Here is a 22,362-nt window from a genome sequence, read left to right on the forward strand (position 1 = left end):
CGTAGCTTGGCGTCCAAGGCGGAGGGTGCTACGTTTGGCAACTCCGGGGACTTTCCACCGCGTGCGTCAGCCCTTGGGCCCGCGTACAAACCATCGACGAAAACAAGGGAGGCCCAAGGCGAAGAGCCGCGCACGTGTGGGCCATCCGACAGTCTCTTGGGGCTCCAACCACTCGAGACTGCCTTCGCCAACCAAGTTTATGACACTTTGTCCCTTTTGTTTAGCGAAACTCTAAGATATTTTTTGCCCATGCTGGCCTTGACGAAACTCTACAAACGCGGTTCTATGTCATAAACCTGGTCGACTCACCGAAGCCCAAACATCCCGCCCACCTTGAACGCTCAAGCGTTTAATATACTGTAAAAACTAAACATAAAACTAACTAATTGGTACGATTCATGTCGATGAATTAAATGCTCACGGTGGATACAATTTTAAACTATGATGCTACTTAATGCTACTCCGGGGAGGTTACAACTATATATATTTTTTAAGAGCTAGACTAGTCTATTAGTATAACAAGTACTGATTGATAGTGAGTGGGAACAGATCCCAAGAATTACTCTACGTTCGGTTGTGAGCCGGGGGTATTTTCCGCAGCGTCTTCTTCCTCTGACAGCGGCAAGAGGCAGATTCTTGTCACCGGCCTCTTGATAATGCCATCAGACACCTTGATGGACACCACCCGGATTATCCCATCAGTGCCTGGTTGGAGCTCGGTAATTCTCCCAAGACGCCAACGTAATGGTGGGATGTTGTCTTCTCGTATGACGACTAGGGCACCTATCTTCACTATGGTTGGTGAATGAAGCCTCCATTTTTGACGTTGCTGGAGATGGTGTAAATACTCCTGCTGCCAACGCTTCCAGAAATGTTGCAGCATCTGTTGGACTAACTGATGCCGGTTTAGTCGATTTTGTTTTAGATGCAATAAATCCTGTTGCGGCAGGGCGGTTAGTGCATCTCCGATTAAAAAATGTCCAGGAGTGAGAGGAGTGAGATCATTGGGATCTGACGAAAGAGGATGAAGAGGGCGGGAATTCAAGCATGCTTCGATCTGTGCTAGTATTGTGTACAGCTCTTCGTACGTGAGGCGCTGTTCCCCTATTATTCTTTTGACGTGGTGTTTCGCTGATTTGACAGCACTCTCCCATAGACCCCCAAAGTGCGGCGCATGTGGCGGGATCAGGTGCCACTGTATCTGCTCCTGTGCTAGTAAATTTCCTACCTTTGCGTGGTGTTCCTTACTATTTAGTAACACTCCTAATTCATTAAGATTGTTGCGTGCTCCAATGAAATTTCTACCGTTGTCTGAGTAGATACAGTGACTCCGTCCCCTACGAGCTATAAACCGATTGAGGCAATTCAGGAAGGCGTTAGTGCTCAAGTCTGTTGCTAATTCTATGTGTACAGCCTTGGTGACGAAACATACAAATATACAAATGTAGGCCTTGTGTGCGGTGCGAGCACGCCCGCGTTCCCTAATTAATAACGGACCGGCATAATCGATTCCGCAGGTAGCAAACGGTCGAGCAGGAGTCACCCGAGTTGCAGGCAAGTCTCCCATGATCGGATTTATGCCGGTCGGTTTTGTTCGGAAGCAACGAATGCATCTGTGTATTATTTTCTTAACCACGCGCTTGCAAGCTAGTATCCAAAACCGATTGCGCAACGATGCGCTGGTGAGCTGACACCCTGCGTGGAGCAATCGACAGTGTTCATAGGTCACCACTAAATTCGTCAATGGGTGGTCCGAGGGTAGAATCAATGGGTGTTTCTGATTATAAACTATAGAAGCGTTTCGGAGTCTCCCGCCCACCCTGAGCAAACCCTTTGAGTCCAGGAACGGATTCAGCGAGGCTAATTTGCTGGTTTGTGCTAGCGGGTTAGCTGCTTGTAGATCGCTGATTTCCTTGCCGAAGCACTCTTGCTGTACGAGTTTGATTATTGTCTCTTCGGGCCGAGCTAATTCGCGTGCTGTTAAAAATGATTGCCATGAATTTGTGGCGTTAGGTTGCACGGCGAGGGTTTGACTGTTCTCCCGCGTTTTGGATTTCAGCCGATCTACGAACTTCCTACAGTACGCTACAATTCTAACAAGCCTAGAGTAGGATGAAAAACGGCAAAGGATGTCCGTCGGGCAATTAGGTGTTGCGACATGACTACGAACGTGGTTGATCTCTTCCGGCATTGTGTCTGGGATTGTCTCGATTGAGGGCCATTCGTGCTGTTCTTGTAATAGCCACGATGGGCCAGACCACCACAGGTCTGTACGCCTTAACGTTGTGGGGTCGGTGCCTCGTGAAATCACGTCGGCAGGGTTGTCTTCCGAAGCCACGTGGTGCCAGTTTTCTACTGACGTAGATTGTCGAATTTCTGACACGCGGTTCGCCACGAAGGTCTTCCAACGGTTTGGTTGACCTCTGATCCAGGCTAGAGCAATTGTGGAGTCTGACCAGTAATGTTCGCACTTGAATGCTAACTGTAACGCGTATCGGATTCGTTTGACTAATTGGGCTAGCAAAAGGGCACCGCATAATTCTAGCCGCGGAAGGGTGGTTGTTTTCAAAGGAGCGACTCGAGATTTGGCACAAAGCAATCGCACCGTGTACCTGCCGGTCTCGTCGAGCGACCGCAGGTAGATGCACGCACCGTAGGCCTTTTCCGACGCGTCCGAAAACCCGTGCAGTTCTACTGCCCTTGCGTTATCGCATATTACACGGCGCGGTATTTCTAATGTCTTGACCTGGTTCAATTCTGTACGAAACCTTGACCATTGGGCATCAAGATCTTGATCTACACTTTCATCCCAACCTAATTGCAGCTGCCACAAGGTTTGCATTAAAATCTTGGCCCTTGTAATTACGGGACCGACTAAGCCGAGTGGATCGAACACCTGAGCGATTTCAGAAAGTATGGTGCGTTTAGTGATGCGAGTATAGATTGGCTCTCTGACCGAGAACCGAAGCTCGTCTGGTTCGGAAAGCCATATCAATCCTAATGTTTTGGAATCCCCTTCGGGAGGTTTGATCTCCTTTTCTATGCTAGACCGATCATGCAAGATTTCGGGCTTGTTTGATGCCCACTTTCGTAACTGAAACCCTGCTTGCCCTAGAACTTGTGTCAGCTGTTTCTTTAATGCCTGTGTTTCCCTTACTGTCTCGCATCCGGTGAGCAAGTCGTCTACGTAAAAGTCATAAATTATCGCACGACTTGCTAGAGGCGATTGATTTGCACATTCTAATCCTATCTGGTGCAAGACGCGAGTGGCTAGAAATGGGGCCGAAGATGTACCGTATGTCACCGTATTCAATTCGTGCGTGTTGATCGGACCGTCCACACACGAACGCCAAAGAATACACTGGTACTTCCGATCCTCTGGTCGGACGAGCACTTGTCGATACATTTTCTCTACATCTGCCGAAAGTACAAATTTGTGCTTTCTGAATCGAACTACGATGGAAAAAAGGTCGTCTTGTACGGTCCGCCCTACTAATTGTATGTCATTTAATGACAGGCCCGAGGACGTTTTTGCCGACCCGTCAAAAACTATTCTGACCCGAGTCGTGGTGCTAGAGGCCTTGAAAACTGCATGATGCGGCAGGTAATACCTAAGGGTAGTGCTAGTTGTCGCTGTGTCGCGTCGAGTCATATGTCCAAGTCGTTCATACTCGTGCATGAAGGAAACGTATTCTCGGCGTAAATCGGGTTGCCGAGCTAGTTTACGTTCAATGGCTGCGAATCTTTTTTCAGCTTGAGCTCTCGAATCCCCTAACTGGTTGATGCTGTTTGTAAATGGAATGCTCACTAAATATCGGCCGTCATCGTCGCGTCTTGTCGTCCGTCGAAAGTGTTGTTCGGCGTCGTTCGTCGCGTCGGTCAACGGTCCGTCCTTGTCTGATGTTACATTTTCTAATTCCCAAAATCGCGCCAGGCTAGTATCTAACTGCTCATTCGAGATCACGTAACAGTTGCTAGTTCGCGTTCTACGGTCTGTTGAATTTAACTGCCCTCCCAGAACCCAACCTAATCTCGTCTTTTGCCAAATCAAGCCTTCTGTTCCAGCCTTCTGCTGCCCGATACACAGGAGCTGCCAGAAGAGTCCTGCACCTATCAGCAGGTCAACTTGCTTTGATTTGGCAAAGTTTGGATCAGCTAATTGCATCCCCGGTGGGCACGATGTGCTCGTCCGATCAATCGGGACATTCGGCATGTCTTCGGTGATGGTTTTTAGAACGAGACATGAGACGTTAGCGCGAAAATTATTGTGTCTGGATGACACGGCTACCTGTGCCCTCGATCGTGTAGAGCTGACCGTTCTACCTAACCCGCCGACCGTCATTTCAATGTTCGAGCGCGGAAGGCGTAATCGATTGCACAGTGCCTCGGTTATGAAATGGGCCTGTGATCCGGCGTCTAACAACGCGCAACATTCATGTTTTGTTCCCTTGTTATCTTCTAAGTAAACTATGGCCGTGGATAAAACTGCATGGTTGCCAATGTTATTAGCTAAGTTTGAGACGCAGGAGGTCGCGGGTGTTGGGACGGGCGCGACAGATTCCGAATTTCGAACGAAAGGCTCTGAGCCAGCGGAAACAGAGGCCTGATCTCGATGTAACAACGTGTTGTGCTTTTTCCCGCATTTCCTACAGGAGCCTCGTGTGCAATTTTTAATTTGATGGCCTTGTTGCAGGCAGTTAAAACAAACTTGTAATTGTTTCACGGTAGTATGCATCTCCGAATGAGGCATACCTTTCAGTTTCTCGCAATGTTGTAGCGAGTGCTCACGTTTGCACAATATGCATTGAGTTTGCATATTGGCAACGTGCGAGGCTACGTAATCTGTTCTGGGTTGAGGCTTGGAGTGATCGGGTGGTTTGTACAAGGGTCTCGAATCGCTACCTGCGGGCTGTCTACCTGCTGGGGCCCGTTCAAGATATTTCGCCTGCTCTTCAACAAATTCTACGAAGTTTCGAAACGTTGCGATTTCTGTCAATCTAAGGGACCGTTTTTCCCATTCCCTTTGTGTCGCAACATCTAATTTCCTCGACAAAATCAAGACTAGCAACGTGTCCCAATGTTTGGTTGGCTGGCCTAACGCGCCTAGTGCTAATACGTGGTTATTTGCGTTATCTACCAAGTCGCGAAGGGTTGTGTGCGTTTGCTTGTGAACCGATTGTAGGTTCAGCAAAGCGTTACCGTGGTGGTATATCAACGATTTAGGGTCTTCGTATCTATTCTTCAGTGTTTCCCAAGCTAGCCTATAATTCTCATCAGAAACACCCAATGACCTAATTACTCGAGCCGCGCTCCCCTTTAATGCCGAATTTAAGTAATGGAATCGCTGAATATTACACAGTGATACATTTTGGTGTATCAACGAGACGAACGTGTCGCGAAACCGCAGCCAGTTATTATAATCGCCATCGAATTCTGGCAACACGATAGTGGGGAGTCGCGGGGTAGCTGGCAATTCCGTCGGCGCGGACGTTGTGCTGGGCGACGGCGATGGTTGAGTGGACGCGCGCGATCTCGAAATGTACCCTTCTACCTTTGCCATCAAGTCGAAGTACGTTGTTTCGAACGTGTCCCTAAAGGCCGCATGCATGGCCTCGTCTTGGGTTTCTGCAACCGCTGACTCTATTTTTGATTGAATGCTCTCGAATTTGTAGTATATCGCTTCATTCATTCTCAGACGTTTTTCTAACGAGTCTATGGGAGTCGCGCTCGCCGATGTGTCAAAGAAGTTCGCGAAACGCGTCAAAGTGGCCTTCAATTGGCCGCGCTCGCGAATTAATGTTGTCAAGCCGTCCATTTTAACTATAATTTAGCACAGACCGAAAAAATGCGGGAGTGGACTTACGGAAGGAGAAGATGCTGAGTCGTCTTGGTGGTGACGTCCAGCGAAGTCGTCCTGTCAGAGCTCGATTAGCTATCTCGTCCAGGGGCGGCGATGTACACGTTGACGTCGCCTGATGCCTTCCTGGATGCTGCTCTGCTGCGATGCGTCGTCCGCTGCTAGTCAGAATGTGCGTCCAGTATGTGGACCACAGCTTCCGGATGTCTCGAAGATTTCCAATAATGAAGTATTGGACAATACTTCCGATGCTGTATCGGTGGCAATCCTATCTCGTCCAGGGGTGACGTTGTCCAAATTGTTAACCCGTCCGAACCGCTCTGGATGCTGCTTGTCACCGATCTCAGGTTTCTGGCTCCAAAAGCTGAGCGCAGTTGCACTCCTTCTCGGAATCACGTGTTCTGTGTTGAGTTCTATCAATTCTTCGATACTGTTGCTGCGTGGCACTGACCGGCCACAAGAACTATACGTGACGTGGTTCTTATCCGGCTCGAAGGACCAATGTTTAGTCCGAACCGAAAGGATCCTTCCGGAGTAGTAAATTTGCACGTGGTGTGCCGACTAAACTAAATTTCGAAGGACCACCCCTTATTCAGGGGACTAACGAGACGTTTTACTATTCTATTGTATTTTAAAACTCAACAAAAGTATACACTGATCAGATTAGGAACGGCTAGCGCACTATCTGTTTGTCAAATGGTAACTAAGTACGTAAGCAAGCAAGTAGGCAAGTAAGCGACTAAGCGAATAAGCGAGTAATAAGCAATAAGGTCGAAATCACGGCATGCCGCCGTTTTTATACTGCTGACTTTGGGGCGGGGGTGCGACGATGCCGACGTAGCTTGGCGTCCAAGGCGGAGGGTGCTACGTTTGGCAACTCCGGGGACTTTCCACCGCGTGCGTCAGCTCTTGGGCCCGCGTACAAACCATCGACGAAAACAAGGGAGGCCCAAGGCGAAGAGCCGCGCACGTGTGGGCCATCCGACAGTCTCTTGGGGCTGCAACCACTCGAGACTGCCTTCGCCAACCAAGTTTATGACACTTTGTCCCTTTTGTTTAGCGAAACTCTAAGATATTTTTTGCCCATGCTGGCCTTGACGAAACTCTACAAACGCGGTTCTATGTCATAAACCTGGTCGACTTACCGAAGCCCAAACAGTAGGCTTCGATCAGATGCACTGTTAAATTGTTCTAGAACGTATTGAGAGATATATAACAATTTATCTGTTCTTGACCCACCCTCAGCAACTTGTGCTTCCCATCGGTACAATTGTGTTACATTTATAACTTTCTTAAATCGGTTTTTAACTGATTCTATATTCCTTCTTTTCTTTTGTCCAGATCGCCAAAATTCAATTACCCTCTTCTTATAATCAATGTCTACAATTTCTCGAAATTTTGTATCGTCTTGCATAACTTCCGAAACATCTTCTGTATTATCTTCAACTAAAACAGCATCAGGAATCACACTAGCATCAGTATAATTCAAAGTATCATAAGTCTCTTTACATATATCAAAATTAATAGCGTCTTTGATCAAATCTGCAAGTTGAGAAGCGAATGATCTTTCTTCATCCGTTATTTTAGATTCTATATTGTACATTGAGTCCTCGAAAGTGAGGCATAATAACTTTAAAATATTTTTTGGGTTTAATGACATTATGAAATTTTACAGATTAACAATGCTTCGATAATATAATAATAGAGATCCAAAGTAAATTCGTAGAAAGTAGAGTTTATGATTGTAAGCCTAAATGCAAATAACACAAAAAATAGTCGTGAAAATGATGGAACGAAAACACGCATTTAATAAAACATTGTTGTAGAATCAGACTGGAAATAGACGAACGTCTTTTGTCGTTACAATATCGTCACTCGTCTTTTGTCGTTGCGATATCGTCACTCGTAGTTCTGATTCTACAACAATGGGAAGTGGTGCGAAATTATCCGTGGAGGAGCAGAACCGTGCATGGGAAATGTACGGTCGCGGACAATCAATGAGACGAGATCAAATTGGAAGAGAACTTGGTAGATCTGATGGAGTGAAAAATGCAAAATGTTTTTTATGGGGGACCAACTGGGAGACATACTCTACAAGATGCAATGGGTTTCGTTCCGATCGGTCCAGCCGTTTCGCCGTAACCGCCGGGCATACGTACATACATACATGCATGCATAAAAAAAAATAAAGATAAAAATAAAAAATAAAAAAGAATATATACAGGGTGTTCGGCCACCCCTGGGAAAAATTTACGTGAGCGATGCTAGAGGCCAAAATAAGACGAACATCAAGAATACCAATTAGTTGATGGAGGCTTCGTTAAAAAGTTATTAACAATTAAATTTAAAAATTTCAAATCATTCTGGAAAAATTATTTTCGGTTGCGGGGATCAATTACAATAATTTTTGGTGAATGGACATATCTCCGAAATCTTGCGCATTTTCGAGAAAAGAATTCAGTACGAGCGGAACTTTAAACGTTAATAACTTTTTAACGAAGCCTCCATAAACAAATTGGTATTCTTGATTTTCGTCTTATTTTGGCCTCTAGTATCGCTCATTAAAATTTTTACTATAGGTGGCCGAACACCCTGTATAGTAACCTCCCCCTTTTCGAAGTCTGTTAAAAAAAAATGAAAATTTCTAATATAGCATGAATGTAACGTTCAATTTACAATTAGAGTGACATTTCATGTTTTCTTATCTTTACTTCTATTCCGAAGTTACTTACAAAACTTTTTTTCTCCTTCATATTTTTTCTATAAATTTGAGCCTATTTTCCCATACCGTCTGATTGTTCCTTTTTGGGAAAATAACGCAACAAATCAATTCTGAAGACAGATTAGAGTCATCGCATAAAATTACTGATTATAAATACAGGATGCGTTCAAGGTCCGGCAACTGCTAAATCCGGTCAGTCCGACTTATTATTTCCAAATTTAATTGACCTTGAAAATCGACTTGAAGGTCAATTTCAAGGACACCATCAAGTGCATCACTCTGAACTATACAACTCTGGATCTAGTACTTGTTTCAGAAACTGTATCCTTTAAGAAATAATTAGCCAGAAACGTTTCCATCTCCAGAGGTTGAGGAGTGCTTTCTACCCCTAAAAAGCGTATTTAACCGAAACAAAAAAACACGTATTTGTCGGAACAGCCGTCTCTCTGACCATTCCCTCTGGGCGACACATATTAGGTCCTCTCGGGCGACCAAGCCTTTGTCTTGAAGATCTACGCATTTCTATTACTCTTAAAACTTTCAACGAAACTAATTAAACAAACTGAAACTATAACTCAAACACTTTTAAACAACACAAAAGAATGCACAACGATTACGAATGAGTCCTTTACAGGGAATCTCTTTTTCTATTTCTTTACCGCACGTCTTTATAGTCTGGCAACCGTTTCAGTTCTGTTCTTTTCTTTTCGAATACTTCTTTTTTCAAACGTTTCGGTAACCAGACAACCAACTCGACTACCTTCAAAGGCCACATCCAAACGTCAACGCCAACCTGACGCTCGTTTGCGTTACCGATGGCATTCTTTGCATCGATTGAATTTAAGTATCGATTAGAGCCAACATAACTTTATTTACACAACGTGAAGTAACATTCAATTAGAGCAGAAGCTTTTTATTGGATTCCGACACGGCCATCTTGACAGTTACCCGTCCTCGGGTGCTCACGTGAGATCATCTGTAGAAAATGAATACTCCGAATAATGATTTAGTTAGGCTGTAGAGACACACTAGAATTGAAAACACTAACTGGGCAGGTAAGAATTTTGCTTTAAATTCATAATCGCAATTTCTATCTAACTTTGAAACTACCATTGTTCGGTAAGTTCCCGTAGAAATCATTCCAACCTTAGTTCAAGCTCTATCTTTTAGACAACACCACACTCCTCACTGAAGCTCAGACCAGTGCTTCGGTCTACATGTGCGCAAAGTGAACCAGTCCTTCGGTTACTTTGCCGCAGCTAGTCCTTCAGCTGCCCTGCCAGTCCTTCGGCAGTATTGTGTAACTAATTTCTTTTTTTTTGTTACCACGAGCACATGTTCTACAACTCAGTCCTTCGGTTGTGTATGACTCCCGCCACAACGCTACAACGCTGTGGTGCAGCCAGCTAGCAGTGAGTTTGTGTTAAAGCCCATTTTTCTGAGATCAATCAGAACCAACATCAATGTCATTTGCTTCGACAAAGTCTTTTTCTAATTCTACAGGAACCTGATGATTTGGCATCTTTCTCACTCGGTCATGAGGGTACTTGTAAGTTCGATTTGAATTCAAAGCTTTTAATAAATATCTGTCTCCACTCAACACGCTAATGATTTTAAAAGGTCCTTTAAATTTTGCAGCTAATTTTGTTTGATTCCTTTCTTCATTTTCTAGCAGAACATAATCTCCAACAGAAAATTTCTGTAACTGAGCTCTGGTACTATCGAATCTTTCTTTGTCATAGTTAGCATTTTCGTTTATACTCTGTGTCGCCTGTTCTCTCACCTCGTTAATGTTCACTATTGGCTCATCAATATCTAATGTCATTAAGTTTAACGGTCTGGCGACCTTTCCCAGCATTAATTCTAAAGGACTTGCTTTGGTCACCCGATTGACCGTAACATTCATGGCAAGTTGAATTTCACCAAGAGCATCCTGCCAGGAATGATCTTTACTAACTTCCACTGCTGTCAGCATACTCTTGAGAGAGCTCATGACCCTTTCTACTTGACCATTAGCCCGGCTACCACCAGTGGCAATAAGATGTAATTGTATACTATGTCTGGCACAAAAGCTTGAAAACTCTTTACTAGCAAAGCAACGTCCTTGATCAGTGATCAACCTGTTAGGGGCACCAAACAGAGCAACCCCCGACTTTAAAGCTTTTATGCTACTATTGCTATCTATACTGGTTGTATGATGCAACATTACAAATTTAGTAAACGCATCTATAAGAACAAAAACGTACTCCTTAACATTATTTTTACCGCTAAGCTTGCCAGAAACATCTAAATGAACAGTGTGCCAAGGAACAGGGACCTTAGGGATTGGATGTAATTCTGCTTGAACTCGTCCGGAACTTGGTTTAGAGATTTTGCAAGTGATACAATTATCGACAAATTTGCGTACGTACTTAGCCATTCCTTGAAACCAATAATAATCATACACCTTTTCTAATGTTTTCTTCCACCCCAAATGCATTATAGATTCATGAACGTTATTGATAACCGACCATTTAAATGCCCGTGGAACGATAGGAAGGCTACGAGTACGACCATTCCGTTGGATTCTACGGCAAAGGATATTAGAGCGAAACTCATAGGTTTTCCGGATTTCTTCCGGTAACATTTCATTACGAAAATCAGACGCAATCTTTGATATTTCTTCGTCCTTCTCCTGCTCTAACTGCAACCACTCCTTTGATAATTCAGCCAGATCAACACGTTTCTGCTCGACGCGAAAATTAAAATTTTGGGTCTCTACGGGAAGAGGGTTTCTAGACAGGAAATCTACATGATTCATGCGACTACCCTCACGATAAGTAATATCAAAATCAAAGGATTGCAAGTAAGCCCACCAACGGTGCACACGTGGGGACAAATCTTTTTTATTTTTGGAAGCCTTAACCGAGGTACAATCAGTAATAACCACAAAATTTCGACCATAAAGGTAATGCCGAAAATGCTTCACCGCATTGACCACGGCCAACGTCTCCAGCTCATATGAGTGATACTTTGATTCAGCAGAGGAAGTGCGGCGACTGAAATACTCAATTACCCGTTGTTTACCATCCACCTTTTGAATCAACATTGCCCCGTACCCATCCGAGCTTGCGTCAGTATGCAACTCTATCGGTAGGTCTGGGTTAAAAAATTTTCTGTCGTATTTCTTCAAATACCGGCTGCCAAACGAAAGTATTATTCTTGCAACTAGTGAGCCTAAACAGCGGAGCCATAGTTAAAGAGAACTGAGGAACGAATTGCCTAAAATATGAAGCCAACCCAATAAACTGCCTAAGTTGAGAGACCGTCTTAGGAGGGGGTAATTTTGTTAAGGCTTCTATTTTGCGAGGATTTGGAAACATTTCCCCATTCTCAATCACATAATCTAAAAATTCGATACGTTTTTTAAGGAAAGAACACTTAGCGAGATTCAAAGAAAACCCTGCCTTTGTCAACACATTCAGTACCATACCGAGACGCTCTATGCCTTCTTCTATACTAGTGGACAACACCAAGACGTCATCGATGTAACATACAACGAAGCTAAACGCCAAATCTCCAAGGGCTTTTACAATAGCTCGCTGGTAGACCGAGCTGGCATTCTTTAACCCAAATGGCATGGTCAAATATTCCCATTGACCCTCAGGCGTAACGAAGGCCGTTTTTTCAATGGAACTGGCTTCTACCGGGATCTGGTGGTAACCACTCAACATGTCCAGACTGGAAAACCACCGAGCACCTCCCAATCTAGCTATTTGATCTGAGATCAAAGGAAGAGGGTATCGGTCAGCAATAGTATTACTATTAAGTTCCCTGTAGTCCACGCACATACGATCAGAACCATTTTTTTTCTTTACTAGCAAAATTGGGCTAGAAAAAGGCGAACAACTTGGCCTGATAACACCGGCATCCAACAGCTCGTGAACCTTTCCTCGAACAACTACCTTCTCCTCAGGACTCAATCTATATGGTCTGCGCTGAACAATTCTGCAAGGATCTACAAGTCTGATCTCTAGCTGTCCCGAGTTAACGCGAGATTTTGCTACTCCCTTGGGAAAAGAATCGGAATACTGTTTTAACATTTCGTTTAACTGGGCCCTGTATTCAACGGGATTGTCGGTGTCAATGCTATTAAATTTAATTTCGTTACCGTCCGAATCTTTTATCTCGCAAACATTGATTTCCTTCATCTTTTCATACCGGGAAAGAACTATCTTATCCGACGTCATGCTTACGCTAAAACCCTGATTCAAAATTTCGCGACCAATCAAAATGTCATTCTTTAAGAAATTATCGGGGACTAGATGGAAAAGTATTTCCAGGTGTAAACGATCAATTTGGACCCTTGACAAAATTTGAACCGTGCTGAAAATCGACGTCTGACCTATACCCGTAAGCATCACATTGTCATAAGATCGCTTACCAGAAAATTTCAAAGCAACGCTTTCCTTAATGAGAGAGCATTCGGCACCAGAGTCGTAGTGGAAACGAAATGACTCACCGTTGCAGACCAGCTTTCCACTGGGGTTACCTATTTCGCAAACATCAATCCGCCGCTGAACCGTATTTGTCGGAGCTGCGCCACCGCTACCCTTGCCTGCTCCTTGTCGACACTTGGAGGCGTAGTGTCCAGTCGCACCGCAACGGAAACATGTTACGCTCGATGTAGCTTGCGATTCCCCCGAAGTCACTGTTGAAGAATTGACGCTCGAGGTTTTCTTCACATCCCTCCTGAGACGACAATCCTTAATCCGGTGCCCCGGCTTTCCGCAAAAGTGGCAAATGTCTCTTGTGGGTGGGAACGGTTTGAACCGCTTATTGCCCGCCGGACCATCCTTGGTAAAGGACGGTAAAGCTACCGCTGCCTTCCTCTTCAAAAATGAGAATGCTTGCAGCTCACGGTGCAGCTTGTCCCTTGTGTTAATTTCTGTGGTAAAGGCCATTCTTTGCAGCCGTCCGTCAAACTGTGCCGTGTGCGCCAGAACCATTGCTACCGCGATCTGCTCCGTTGACAAATTCTGCCATCGCAAAGTGAGCATGGTCATTAGCCGTGCTGCATACGCAGCTAGACACTCTCCTTCCTTCGGACGATCGCTGAACAGGTTGATAAGAGTGGCTGCGGGGGTCTCAACACAGTCATAATGCACCAAAAACTGCTGTTTAAACTGCGGCCAAGTCATCTCGGCAAATGATACTTGGGACAACCATGAAGAGGCACTCCCCCTCAGGGCATGACTAACTGCCATGACTAGGGCTCCGCCTTGCAAATCTTGATCTGATAAGCACAGTTCCGCGGTAGCGCACCACGCTCGCGGGTCGGCTTGAGGCTGGTCCGGGTCGAAAATAGGAAGAGAAACGTGTCCCTTACTTGATGTGGATTTAATCCCTTCAATAAGACTCCTCAAATTTTGGTTTTGGGTTTCCAAAAGTGTGCGGAGCAGAGCCTCACCCGGCTGCTGCATCGCATTCGCGCTGACCTGAGCTTGTGTGTCTTCATGCGACTGATGTTCGCCAATCGCTCCTGGCTCGCTTTGTGCCCGAGGATATCCCACTTCTGATGTCGGAACAGCCGTCTCTCTGACCATTCCCTCTGGGCGACTCATATTAGGTCCTCTCGGGCGACCAAGCCTTTGTCTTGAAGATCTACGCATTTCTATTACTCTTAAAACTTTCAACGAAACTAATTAAACAAACTGAAACTATAACTCAAACACTTTTAAACAACACAAAAGAATGCACAACGATTACGAATGAGTCCTTTACAGGGAATCTCTTTTTCTATTTCTTTACCGCACGTCTTTATAGTCTGGCAACCGTTTCAGTTCTGTTCTTTTCTTTTCGAATACTTCTTTTTTCAAACGTTTCGGTAACCAGACAACCAACTCGACTACCTTCAAAGGCCACATCCAAACGTCAACGCCAACCTGACGCTCGTTTGCGTTACCGATGGCATTCCTTGCATCGATTGAATTTAAGTATCGATTAGAGCCAACATAACTTTATTTACACAACGTGAAGTAACATTCAATTAGAGCAGAAGCTTTTTATTGGATTCCGACATATTTAATATTTTTCGGAGTTTAATAAGTATGTTAAATTTTATTCAAATCGGTGAGTATCAGTTGGGTAGTGTTACTTGTCAGTGGGACGAAATCTTTAGCCAGGTCGATAAAAGCCAATGTGCAATACTGATGGGCGACTTCAACGCCCATCATACAAGTTGGAATTGCAAAACCAATTATACTAACGGCGAAAGACTTCTCAATAGTTATATCAAATCAGATTTATTCCTTCATAATTCAAAATCTACTACCTATGTACAATATCATAACGATATTAGGTCCAATTTAGATCTTATATTCTCATCAGGGGTCATTCCATGCGAAATCGGACACTTTTCGGAGTACCATGTCGGATTTTGTTCTACTTTGAATATGTTGTAGTCTTTAGTGATATATAAACGTATCTCGAAGGATTTTTAAAAATTTTAAAAATTGTTGGTTTTACATCTATTTGAAATATAGAGCTCACTTTTTTTCAATAAATAATAGCTGCTAAAGTAAGGAAGTTATAAAAACGAAATTTTAGGTACTTGTAGCAGACCCATGGGAGTATCAAATAAAAATTATTTCAATTAAAAAAAAAATTTTTTTAACTATTTATTTTGCAATTGTTTACAACAAATGTCATTTTTTTATAGCGGGGACATATTTAAAAATCTGAAAAAAATGGGCATATAGTCCTGTTCGTCCCCTTCACGGACCAAGTTTTAAAAATACGGACACTTTAAAATTGGCCTTATAAAAATTAATTGAATGGAACGCTGCGTCGCGTCGTGACATGCTGGCTCGACCGGCCAAGTCGCGCAGTGCCTGCAACCGCCAAGCGGCTATACCTGCTATTGTTATACATAGGGTGTTGGACTGCTGGAAAATGTAACAATTATTGGACACTCACTCTTTGTCAATGACACTTAGCATTATACACATTTATGTTGTCAATATTCAATGGGATAGGATGTTCAATGTTCTAGTGGGATAGGATATGATGGGATGTGATGGGATTAGGTTCTGGTTAAGAAATAATGGTTGGATTGTACCAATGATCATCTACCGGATTAAATTGTTTGTTATAAAATTACTTACCTCATAACAGCTACAACTGTTCATTTTTCACTGTCTGAATAAATTCGGGCAGTTAAATGCGTTACTTCTTTAGTTGGTGTAAATAAGTGAAAATTGCGTGTTCCACAGATTGTTGTAGCCAGTCCACGCCTTTCCAGCAAGAATTCCGAATGTTTCTTATATTCTTCTGTTGAGCTGAATTCCAAATGTATGTTTTTAATATTGGCAGTTGCCCAATCAAATAATTTTTGTGGTGTCGTTATCTGGTCTTCCAACGGTCTTTGTAAACTAGCTCGAGCAGCAAGACGTTTTAAAGAACCACCAGTACCATTTCATGCATTTTTGCCATGCGATGTTGCAAAGTAATGCCATTCGGCGTTGATTCCAAAGTCTTCAAAATGGAAATTGAGAATTAATAAATTATATTTATTTTTGTACTGTGATGATGCTCCGTTAGAAAAATATTTGATTTCCTTGATAGTTGTGCCATGTGTTTACTTAAAAAATTCCACTAATTTCTTCTGGTATAAATGGACTGCAGTGCTGTCATGTTGGAGACAATCCGAAATAATTACAGTTTTCATGGTTTAAACAAATATCCACCTTATAATATGCAATGAATGTGTGTATTGTCGCCTGTTTGTTGGACCAATGATAATTTTGGATTTCGTCTTGGATAACGAAGGAATAATTTTCCGCAAAATCGCCGACGACAACAAATTCATCAGGTCCTACATTTTCTTTAGAATATTTAAAAAAGCTGCTTTGACTTCTTGCAATAAAATCGTGAATTTGCAACTTTGGTAATCGGATTTCTAATTCATCTACAAACTGTGTTGCTGTTAAAAATGTATGTACATTTTGAATTCAACTCAAAAGAAGAATATAAGGAACATTCGGAATTCTTGCTGGAAAGGCGTGGACTGGCTACAACAATCTGTGGAACACACAATTTTCACTTATTTACACCAACTAAAGAAGTAACGCATTTAACTGCACGAATTTATTCAGACAGTGAAAAATCAACAGTTGTAGCTGTTATGAGGTAAGTAATTTTATAACAAACAATTTAATCCGGTAGATGATCATTGGTACAATCCAACCATTATTTCTTAACCAGAACCTAATCCCATCACATCCCATCATATCCTATCCCACTAGAACATTGAACATCCTATCCCATTGAATATTGACAACATAAATGTGTATAATGCTAAGTGTCATTGACAAAGAGTGAGTGTCCAATAACTGTTACATTTTCCAGCAGTCCAACACCCTATGTATAACAATAGCAGGTATAGCCGCTTGGCGGTTGCAGGCACTGCGCGACTTGGCCGGTCGAGCCAGCATGTCACGACGCGACGCAGCGTTCCATTCAATTAATTTTTATAAGGCCAATTTTAAAGTGTCCGTATTTTTAAAACTTGGTCCGTGAAGGGGACAAACAGGACTATATGCCCATTTTTTCAGATTTTTAAATATGTCCCCGCTATAAAAAAAATGACATTTGTTGTAAACAATTGCAAAATAAATAGTTAAAAAAATTTTTTTTTTAATTGAAATAATTTTTATTTGATACTCCCATGGGTCTGCTACAAGTACCTAAAATTTCATTTTTATAACTTCCTTACTTTAGCAGCTATTATTTATTGAAAAAAGTGAGCTCTATATTTCAAACAGATGTAAAACCAACAATTTTTAAAATTTTTAAAAATCCTTCGAGATACGTTTATATATCACTAAAGACTACAACATATTCAAAGTAGAACAAAATCCGACATGGTACTCCGAAAAGTGTCCGATTTCGCATGGAATGACCCTCAGGAAATATAGCTTACAAGATCAATGTGGAAGTAAACGATGAAACTTGGGGCTCCGATCATTACCACATATTTATAACAATATTCACGAAAAAAAGTATACAGGGTGCGCCGTTAGAATCCGGACAAAAGAAGTCTTGTGTAAAAAATTGTTTATTTAAGCCAATATACAAAAATACAAAAAATGCTGTTATATCTCATTTAAAAGATCCTTGTTGAGAACTTTTATTCTATATAACCACCCTGCGCCTCTATAACCTGCTCGATTCTTGCTCTACAGCGCGAGCACGCTGACTTCAATTGTTCGCGTTTCATGGTCGTGAATTCTGACTCGATAGCAGCTCGCAGGGAGTTGACGTTGGGGTGCCTGCACTTGTTAGTGTGTCTCTCGATTACGCCCCACACGTAGTAGTCCAGTGGGTTTAAGTCGGGGCTGGCTTAGGAGGCCAGAAATCCTTCGACCAAAACATGTCGACATTATCAGAGAGCCAATTTTGAACAAGATGACTCGTGTGAGCAGGTGCGCCATCTTGTTGGAATAAATACGGCCTTCCAGAAGCCATAGTCTCCATCCACGGCTTTACTACTGTCCTCAGGACCTCAAAATAAACCTCCTTTGTGATTGTTTCGCCTTTTTTGAAGAAGTGCGGCGGCATGACATCGCCCTCACTTGAGACGACGCTCAAAACGTGAACACTGGCTGGAAATTTTGTTTTGCCTACAACAGAGACATCCTCGGGATTGTGGGCAAGCCAACGGTCGTTCCTCCTGTTCACTTTGGCATCCACGGTGAAAATTTTTTCATCAGAAAAAAACCTAATGTGGCCAGCAGCTTCGTGTTTTAATGAACACAGAAGCAAATTACAACGGGCAAGTCTTTTAAGCTTGGCGGCCTCAGAGAGCATCTGACGGACTTTGAGAACGTAGGAGACATATCTAAGATCCTCTTGAGCGATTCGACGGACAATCGTTTCACTCACCCCCAAGACGGAGGCCAATTTTCGAAGTGAAGTCCCTGGATCTTCCAAAATCATGTCTTGGACCCTTTGAATGATTTCTGGCGTCCTTGTTGATTTTTCCCTAACCTGAACTTTTCTCGCCGGAGAAGGAGAACCCTTCTCGAACCCCCCTGAGACTGCGTATCTCTTCGCAACGTCGTATACCGTCGATCTCGGGTACCCAAAGAATTTTATAATTTCGACCGGCGTTCTCCCGGCGCAAAGGCTTTCTATAATCGCCGCTCTTCTATTATATTCCGCGCTTGGCTTGACGAGGTCTGTCATTTTGAGGTTATAGAAGTCTTATTGACGTATTCAACTAACTTCAGCGTCAATTAGCACCAACCTCTGAATTCTAATATGGTGGGAAATTCAAATTCAATTCTGTCCGGATTCTAACGGCGCACCCTGTATATCACAAGAAATCCTTTAGATTAAAATCATTAAGAACCAATTGGGAAGAAGTAATTATTAACTTAGAAGAAAATTACGATCGATTTTTGGCAGCAAACTATGACCTTCTAACCGCTAGCGGTAAATATTCCATTTTTACTAACATACTAACAAATGCTGTAATAGCTAACACACCAAAAAAAAGAATCGTTAATGACAAAATCCATCGAAATCCGGTACCGTGGTGGGATTCGGAGTGCGATAAGGTCAAAAGGCTTAGAAAAGCAGCTTTTAAAAAGTGGCAATTTTCTAAAAACTGTAATGACTACATAGAATATAAGAAATGTTCGGCTTTGGCTAGAAAAACTTTCAAAAAAAAGAAGAAAGACAATTTTAGAGACTTTGCAAAAACCATTAACTTTCGCACCAGCAAAATGTATGTTTGGAACCGTAGCAAAATCCTAAAAAACAAATGGATCAAAATAACACCTTGTCACTCTTCCGGAAATCACCAGTCTGAAATCAAAATTAGGGAAGCTTTAGACAAAATAAGTCCATCATGGGTCTCTGATGATCCAGATTGGTTGCCTACTTGTAAGGACAACCAATTTCTCGACACACTCTTTGACTTTGCTGAGTTTAACATCGCTCTCAAGAAAAGAAACACTCGCTCAGCTCCAGGCACAGACGGTTTAGATTACGAAATCCTTCAAAAGTTACCAATCAAATATAAATTAATTCTCCTAGACATATATAATGAAATGTATACAACAGGCAGCTTTCCAGCACAATGGAAGGAATCCTATATCCACTTCATAGAACAAACGGACGGCAAAAGTGTGAGACCTATCTCCTTGTCATCCTGCCCATGCAAACTTTTTGAATCAATGGTAAAATTGGATTGGTGGGTGGAGCGGAATAACATTCTTCCTAAATCTCAAACGGGGTTTCGCCAAGGACAATCCACTATAGATAATCTGACTAACATTACCCTAAGCATCGAAGAATCCATTAATAATAAAAAGAATCTTTTAGCTGCATTTTTAGATGTCAGCAGCGCATTCGATAACGTCAATACAAAAATTCTTTTGCAAAAATTGGCAAAGATTGGTTGTCCATTAAGTATGATTAAATTTATTAAATTCATAACCTTTGAGAGGGTAGTATATACTGAACTCACAGATAATCAGGCTAGGAAAGTATTCAAGGGCGTTCCTCAAGGCGGAGCCCTTAGCCCTCTTTTATACAATATATATGTCTCTAATGTAACTGATAATGTACCTAAGAGTGTCACAGTCTCTCAATTTGCAGATGACATCGCAATTTATTGCAACAGATCCACAGTAAACAATAACAAAAGCTTATTAGAAAAAGCGATCTCGCTAATCGATAATAACCTACATAATTTAGCTTTAGAACTCTTCCCTTATAAAACTGTGTTTATGCATTTCAACAGACTTAATATCCAGCCAGGTCAAACAGAAATAAAGGTTAAGAATACAACAATTAAATCAAGCGAATATGTACGCTTCTTAGGGATAATCTTTGACTACAAATTGTCATTTAAAAATCAAATAGATCAAATACAAAAAAAATGCACAAGAGCTATGAACATAGTAAAATTTCTTCGGGGTACGTGGTGGGGATCAAATCCAGAAACCTTAATACAGTAGAACCTCGTTTATCCGACCACGTCGGGGGACAAGGCAGTTCGGATAACCGAGGTGGTCCGATAATAGAGGTTCAGGTACTTATCCCTTCCAACGTGTTTTTAGTCATTCGGATAAGAGGGGCTGACGGTCGAATAACTGAAGTTCGAATGTTACGACACGGTAACGCGAGTGTTACAGCGCAACAGTAAACTCATAAAGCCAGCGGGTGTAGAGTCACAGCCTCTAAACATTCATAAACAATCAAGGTTTTTTGCTTACAACCTAGTGCCCCTAAGACCACTATTTAATTAATAAATTCATTTAAATCCGCATGGCCCTCCAAATCCAGTCTCTGTATGACTTTACTACCCTGGTAACGCGAGTGTTACAGCGCAACAGTAAACTCATAAAGCCAGCGGATGTAGAGTCACAGCCTCTAAACATTCATAAACAGTCAAGGTATTTTGCTTACAACCTAGTGCCCCTAAGACCACTATTTAATTAATAAATTCATTTCCAAATCATGACTTTACTACCTGCAATAACATCGACAACCGGTGCCAGGTGTTTTATGGCGACTCAGGTACCGCATGACATATCTGGGCACCAACCGCTGACCTGGGCCCGTAACCGCCTCGCGGAAAACCCCGGTCTCGCAAAAATTATTAAAAATTTTTCTTTTCCTGACCTTGGTCACGCCCATTGCGAGGTTACTTTTTTTTGGTAACCTCGACACGAAGGGAGATTAAGTCAAAAATTCAGTGACAACACCAAGAGGAGAAAAGTGTGAAAAGTGTACGTTTATATTTTTTCAATAATGTCGTGTGACAAGACTTTAAAAAGGAAAAGAGTGGTGCTAAGTCTCGACGACAAATATAATATTTTAACACGGATGAGAAACGGTGAATCGGGATCTGCGTTAGCAAAGGAGTATTGTTAGAGTGCGTGTAATTGTATACTCTCGATCCGTGCGCCATCTGTAAAAAGTGTGTGTCGGAGAATGCCATGCAGGAAGGAACACGTGGGGAGTTAAACGTAGTATTCTTAGTGTTAAAGTTGGTTTATTGTTTATAATATATATTAGTGTAATAAGGACGTGTAGTATTATTTATCGACCACATCCCCAAGTATCCCAACATGGTAGGAGAACGTGGTTGATGGGGAAAACGTTGATAGGTGAAAGAGGTTATGATTACAAGGAAACACGTGTTTGAAAGAAAAAAGTTGAAAATAAAACCGAATGTGCATCAGAAAAACCTGGATGAATAGTTAAACGTGGTTAACCGGAAATTTTGTGAAAGACGAGATGTTAAAGTTGGCAAGCGAAGCACGGGGCAGTTATAGGTTAAGCACACGTTTATATGGGTGAAGAGGAATATTTAGAGAATGGACACGAATTATAAATTAGAGAGGTTGTTTTGAGGGGAAAAGAAAGGATTAAAGACAAGAATAAAAAGTTGTTTTTGGAAAGAACTCAGAAAAGTTATAATTTTGAAAAGTGTAATCGACAAGAAAAGGAGATTGAACGAAATCGAGATGGCTACACACGCAAAAATTGAAGATATTGCAATGCCTATTTTTGATGGAGCAAATTTCTCAAGTTGGAAAATCAGATTAATGACGTTGCTAGAATATAAAGAATGCAAAGATCTCGCAGTCAGATTAAAAACAGATAAAGAAGATGAAACACAATGGCAAAGAAAGGAGTTGAAAGCCAGAACAATTTTAATAAGCACTATATCAGATAAACAATTAGAGTATGTGGGCGACTGTAAAACAACCCTGGAAATGATGAA

The 22,362-nt window shown here is 42.3% G+C and overlaps 1 protein-coding gene across 1 annotated transcript; it reads right to left on the bottom strand.

Moving 5' to 3' along the window:
- Window positions 1-559: 559 nt before the first annotated feature.
- On the bottom strand, window positions 560-7,460 carry LOC122403959. The gene is made up of 4 exons (XM_043407785.1): window positions 7,218-7,460; window positions 7,003-7,048; window positions 5,864-6,064; window positions 560-5,820 (listed from the first exon to the last, which is right to left on the bottom strand). The coding sequence occupies exons 1-4, from the start codon at window positions 7,458-7,460 to the stop codon at window positions 560-562; spliced, it is 5,751 nt and encodes a 1,916-aa protein (XP_043263720.1).
- Between the last annotated feature and the right edge of the window lie 14,902 nt (window positions 7,461-22,362).

Source organism: Colletes gigas, unplaced genomic scaffold, assembly GCF_013123115.1.
Source record: "Colletes gigas isolate AHSC1104 unplaced genomic scaffold, ASM1312311v1 Colletes_gigas_Sc00086, whole genome shotgun sequence".
NCBI lineage: Eukaryota > Metazoa > Arthropoda > Insecta > Hymenoptera > Colletidae > Colletes > Colletes gigas.

What these genes read in the sequence shown, in the direction of transcription:
- LOC122403959 (XM_043407785.1), bottom strand. Translation starts at nt 7,460, where the DNA reads ATGTACAATATAGAATCTAAAATAACGGATGAAGAAAGATCATTCGCT. An exon ending in ACATTGATTATAAGAAGAGG is followed by an intron (nt 7,049 to 7,217) that starts GTAATTGAATTT and finishes AATACGTTCTAG; the next exon opens with AACAATTTAACAGTGCATCT. An exon ending in ACTCAGCATCTTCTCCTTCC is followed by an intron (nt 5,821 to 5,863) that starts GTAAGTCCACTC and finishes GCTAAATTATAG; the next exon opens with TTAAAATGGACGGCTTGACA.